The 6,000-nt window shown below is 42.0% G+C and overlaps 1 protein-coding gene across 4 annotated transcripts in view; it reads right to left on the bottom strand.

Moving 5' to 3' along the window:
- Positions 1-1,492: 1,492 nt before the first annotated feature.
- Positions 1,493-6,000, bottom strand: part of ELP3 (elongator acetyltransferase complex subunit 3) — a 91,231-nt gene continuing 86,723 nt past the window's right edge. For all 4 annotated transcript variants that reach the window (XM_026007863.2, XM_072719568.1, XM_072719569.1 and 1 more), the window contains one exon: positions 1,493-2,715. In XM_026007863.2, coding sequence (XP_025863648.1) covers positions 2,639-2,715 — 77 coding nt within the window. In that variant the 3' untranslated portion in view covers positions 1,493-2,638. The remainder of the gene's footprint in view (positions 2,716-6,000) is intronic.

Raw genomic sequence — 6,000 nt, 5'->3', positions numbered from 1 at the left:
GTTGGTTAAGTGACAGACTCTTGGTTTCAGCTCAGGTTGTTATCTCAGGATTGTGAGGTCCAGCCCCGCGTTGGGCCCTGTGCTAAGCACAAAAGTCTGCTTAAAACTCACTCTCCCTCTGCCCCTTCCTCCCCAACTCTCTCTAAAATAAGCCTTTAAATGTAGCTCAAAAGGTGAGGGGGCACCCCCAGAGCTTCAGGGTTAATACACAGCCCAGGTTTTCAGAACCTAGGTCTTGAGCTCTTAAACTCAGGGGTCTGTGAGTTCATGAGCAAATTGTTGTTTTTGATTAGATGATAATATCTAAACATGTACACCCACACCTTTGGAAATAGACATTTGCAATTTGAAAGATGTTTTCTTAGAATAGGTTTTAGTTCTTAAGCTGTACTTTTCAGTATTCCTTTGGGTCAGTAGAAATCTTTCCATAAAGGAAGTGGATTCCTTCCCAACTTTGAGAAACCCTAGTTTTACTTGGTGATAATCTATTTTTAAAATCTATATTCTAAGCAGATTTGTCTGTGATATGGCTTAATTAAAAACAAAACAAAACAAAAAACAAAAAAACCCAACTTTCCAGGTGATTTAACAAGGTGGACTAAAAGCCAAGCTCTTTGACGAGGCTTGAGGTGGTTGCTAAGGTTTGTTCAATAGAGATCAGAAATACAGGCTTTAAAAGCTTCTGTGCTGAGGCTGGAGTGACCCTTCTCAGGAAGCGGTCTGTGGGACTGAGGCGCACCCGTCTTGCGAGGGCCAGCCCGGCCAGGCTGTGGAGGCGCCAAGCACCACACACACCAGGAAGAGCCCTGGGCAGTCAGAAGAGCAGCTGAAGCTTCTGCTTGCCCTCCCTCTCTCCCATGTAGCTTTAGAAATTCTGCGGCTTTTATGCAAGCTTAGGAGACTCACTCCAAAGAAGGCTGACAATAAGCTAGAAAGAAAGAGTATTTTCCTGAGTCCTGAGATGAAAACCCAGATAGAACACTGGCTGATAGCCACTGGAAATGAGCATGCTCCTGGGCAATTGTTTTAAAATCTTGCTCTAAATTATTTTAAAGGGCTTTTTACAATTTTACAAGGGACTTGTTTGTACGTTACACATGGGGATCCATTTAGGTAAACAGGACACTGAGGATGAGAAACCAGAGGCCCAGAAACCCCTGTATAAGCCAGGGGCACACCGCGGGCAGAGGGGAGGCCGGGCCCACGCGTTTGCCATTTGCCCCCCACTCTGCCCACAGCCAGTGTGGTGCAGGCATGGCTAGTTTAATCATTTTCTTTTTAAAGGAAAAAACAAGCACAAATGAGTAGCTAAATTCCCTAAACTATACTCAGGGAACTACACTCAGGGAAAGCCTTTGTGGCAAGCCCGTGTGCCCAGTGGCAGTTGAACGAAATGGCACACAGCACCCAGGAGAAAATAAACAGTGTCACAGATTCATAGCAAATGTCACTACATGTGTAACAGGCAGTGGAAAAACACCTTACACGATTCTTCTCTGTACGTTGAAGGTTTTATTTTTTGAGCCTTTTAGGAGAATCCATTCCATTTACTAAACCTTTGTCAAATGGCACAGAAGCCAGGGGGCACAGGGTTAAGCTATGCTCTTAAGAACTGGCTCTCTCCAGGCAGAGTCTCCTTTGCAGATTGGCTGGAAGTTACAAAGAGGCAGTTATATAATATGAACCTTTGAAAAAGCCAATCTTTTTCCTAGTTTTAGATTTGGGCTTGTTTCCCACTTTTTTGCTTTCAAAGAAGTTGAACTTTTACCTTTCTTCTTCTAAAACAAACCAAAATCTACCTTAGAGAATTATAATGCAGGAAACCACTTTTGTGGAAGCACATTTTGACTTAGGGTCACACTCGGCCTGCTCGGGACAGACAACAGGGGAAGCCAGACTCTTCTCTGGGTAGAAGTGCTGCCCTCACTGTTTGGCAGGTGTCAAGAATGTGGGGAGTATAGAGAATAAAAAATGTAAAATAAAGGATGTTTGTAGTGGGCTATTGTAGATGGTAGACTCCCAAGTGAGAAGGGCTGGTTTCAACTGACAGCTTCGGTTCTTCTCTCCCCATCAGGCTGTTATTTCAAACATCAGCACAGGAATCAGGACAATTTCCATTAAAATAAAAGCTCATTTTCTTGTGCTGGAATGTATATAAAGTAAAAGGCCAGAGATCAAAGTTTAACAGTTTTCATATGTTCCAATCTTTTTGTCCTTACAGTATATAAATAACCTACTCCTAAGTTTATTCCCCAAATGACAACAGCTAGTTTTATCTCATGAATTATGGTGGCCAAATGAGTTAATTTGCTTTCGTCACTGTGTGTTGAGTCAAAGTAGGTCAACTGCAGGCTCCATGCAGACTTTAGAAACTGAACATGTGACTTGAGAACACGCAGGAGAGGGCGTGTGGGAGCTCTGAGCACCAGAAGCTCAGTGGGCTGGGCAGCAGATGACTGGCCTGGCCCTGAAAGCAGTTCCTAGTCTCCACAGCTGCAGGATGAAGGTGAAGCTCCTTGCCAGGGAGGCAGGGTAGGTCCAATTGTTTAGCTCAGCCTCTCTGCTGAGTATTCAAAATATCTTGAATTTTCTTTTTCTTTCAGGGAAGATACTGCATCAAGGTAGGCTGGTATGGCCGTTATTTTAGCGTCTTTACCATGTACGGCCCTTGTAATCTGTAGCCAATCTTTCTGTAATAATTCCTGGTACCAACCCCTGTGAAGCAACAGAAAACCAAAGTAAGAAAAGTCTCCATGAAGCAGAAATTTAGTAAAACCCTCAAAAGCCAGCAAACACTACCCTCACAACTCCCCACTCCCACTCTCATTCACAGACCAAATTCCCAGTCCAGACTGAATCTCATTTTAACAAGTTTGGAACATTTGTATTATTTTGAATTCAAGCCACATTTAAAATAGAGAAACTGTATTTCAGAGCTTCGCATATTCCAGTGCTGTTGACATCACACCATGAGAGGAGGTGGATTTGTGTATGAGATGTCCATGCTCTCAGTGGAGCCAAACAGTATTTTAGTTTCCTGGAAGCTGAGAGAAGAGGTGTGGGAAAACGGGGTCTCTACACAGGGCCAAGGTGAAAAAGGCCCCGAATGAAAAAAGCTGCACTTCAGTGTGAGCACCACACTCCCTCGGCATGAGCGACAATTGCAGCAAAATATTGGTCATATTAAATTAACGCTACTTAAATTTGCAATTTATTAAAGTTTTGTATTAACTGGAATATTTACTTTCCTGTACGAGCAGTATTAAGTACCAGGAATTTATACCAGATTTGCGTTTGCATGCATTTAAACAACATAGCTGATTTAAGTCAATATGAAAGATCATTCAACTTACTTTGAGAAACACTATCTTTAGTGACACCTCTAAAATAAAACAGTATCAAGCATAAGCAACTGAGCTCTTAGGAGGATAAAGCATGGCCCTCTAAGGTAGTATCTACAGGAGTGGTTAAGAGGATGGGCTTTGGATCAGGTTGATGTGGGTCGACCACACACTGAAATGTGATTAGTTAAGAGTCTGAAAAAGGCCAATTCCTCAGAAACACCAGCTGTTGCTGTTATTCTTTTAAGCTTTTTATAACCTGGTACCTGCTTACATTTCTAGCTTCATCTCTTGCTACAACTCTCTCCCTAAACACTATGCTTCAGCCTTGGGGGATTTTAAATTTTTCTAAGTTCTCTGCATATGTCTGGCTCTTTCTCTAGCTTCCAGGTCTTTGCTCATGCCCTCGTTCCCTCTAGCAAATTAACTGAACCTGAGGAGGTGGGTAGTGGAAACTTCCATTTAGAGGTCAGAAGCGCAGGTAACAAGCTGGACTTGCAATTGGCATCTGAAGTACAGACATTCTTGTGGGCCTGAGCTCTTAACCTGTGGGATCTGATGTTATCTCCAGGGAGACAGTGTTGGAACTGAGTTAAATTATGGGACACCCAGCTGGTATTGCAGAATTGCTTGATGTGTGGAAAACCCCTGCATCTGGTGTCAGTTGTGTAGTATTCAGTACTGTGTGCAATGTGAATGAAAACAATAGCGTTTTTCTTTACAGTGTTTTGCCCCCCACAGCTCTCCCCATGGTGAACTGTGTCACTGCTCTGCCTCCCTGTGTGGTGGAAGTGTGGTGGAAGTTGTATTTAACTTGTTCGTCATGTTGTATTCCAGTGCTGAGTATCATGTCTGGACTCAAATAATCGTTAGCTCTTTCAAGTCTAGCTCAGTGCTTTAGCCGAAACGTTTGCTATTTAGGAACAGGCCTTCCCCATCATGTTTTGTTTCCTATTCCCTTCAACATTTTTCAAGTGTTTAGAAAATGTAACTGGAGCTGGCATGACAGAGGTAACAAAACAGTGTCCTGTGAGAACCTGTCACTGGAGACTTTCCCTCTTAAGTCAAGGATTACTGCTATTCCATCTCACACAGTTGCACCTTGTCTCTGCATTCTAATCATTACTTCGGTTTAACACTGTGGCTTGGGGTAGAGCAAGGGGAAAACAAAAACACAGTACAGGTGAGGTGGCAGCTCAGACCCTCTGAATACAGGACGACAGCTCAAAACTCCCAGAGGAAGACAACCTTTCCTTAAGTTCTCTATCCGTAAGCATATCCTATAACCCAGCAACGATACCGAGGGAAAATAGAAATGAATGCTTACATCTAAGAGAAGATATTATTTATAATATCCAAACAGGAAATACCCCAAATATCTGTCAATAATAGAATGGAAACATTGTATTTTCACACAACAGAATACTACACAACAATGAAAAAAGGAGCTACAGCTATCTGTAAGAACATGGATGAAGCTCACAGACCTAACATGTACGAAAGAAAGCAGACAGAAAGGAGCCGGGTCAACACAAAGTTCAGACAGAGGTAAAACTAATTTTATGGTCCTAGAAGTCAGAGTACTGGTCACATTTGGAAGATGACATGGACTGAAAGAGGGAAAGAGAAAGTCTTCTGGAGTGCTGAAATGTTCTATCTTCATCTAGTAGTTACATGGGAACATAATTCACATGTAAAAATGAACCAAGTGGTATGCTTAACATGTACTTTTTGCATGTAATATCTCAAAAAACAAACAAAAAGCCTCCAGGGGGGCAGTGCATGTAATAGCTATTTCAATGTATTTTGAGAGGTCAATTTGTCCAGAGAATTCAGTGAAGTGAAACAGAAGGAATAAGATGAGTGGCTCACTCGCCCAGTCCACACTGAACCAACCTGGACAGACCACCAACTTGAACACCCCCACTTGGACAAACTGCTCACCTAGAAATCATAGCCCCTCTCTCCATGCTAGCTGCATCCCTTACTTATTGTCCTGTTGTTTTGGTAGTCATGCTGTGCTTTGTTTTACTTGCATGTCTATCTCCCCTCCTAGAACATAAGCTCTTTAGTCAATGACTTCCATCATCAGGGCTTAATAAGTGTCTGGCATATATGAACAGGCAATAAATGCTTGCGGATATACTGTACTGTATTCAGTTATTACGTTGTGTACATACAAAGAAATGTGCTCCTGGAGGATGTCTTTAAAAAGAGAAAAAGAAAAAAACTGGCTCTGTGTTGTGAGGTGCCAGGAAGTGGGAATGACTCATTGTAAAAGGCATTAAGGGCAGGACTTCTTCATCTACTTATTACAAATTTCCTACCTTGTTAACTTCAAGATTAAGAGGAAGCTTTCTGATTTATAGTATTATCTCTAATAATACTGCCCCCCAATTTTTTGAAATATTTCTGGCTTTTTATATTTTCTAATCACAAAGCAGATTCCATTTTCCATGTACTTATTACAGGGAGTTTCATATGTATAAAAATAGAGATGACAGTGTATCAAACCTCCACAAACCCATTACCCAGCTTCAACAATTATCAATTCCTCAGCATGGGAAGTCACAAAATAAATCTGTTTCCTTCTGGTTCTGCTCAGCCTGGCCACTGGAGGCATGTTTTAATTGCCTTCTTTCAAATCAAGATGATGGTA

This window comes from Vulpes vulpes, chromosome 9 (genome assembly GCF_048418805.1).
Source record: "Vulpes vulpes isolate BD-2025 chromosome 9, VulVul3, whole genome shotgun sequence".
NCBI classification, from domain to species: Eukaryota; Metazoa; Chordata; class Mammalia; order Carnivora; family Canidae; genus Vulpes; species Vulpes vulpes.
The sequence above is the reverse complement of the archived record's forward strand: the minus strand, read 5'-3'. Positions and strand labels throughout refer to the sequence as shown.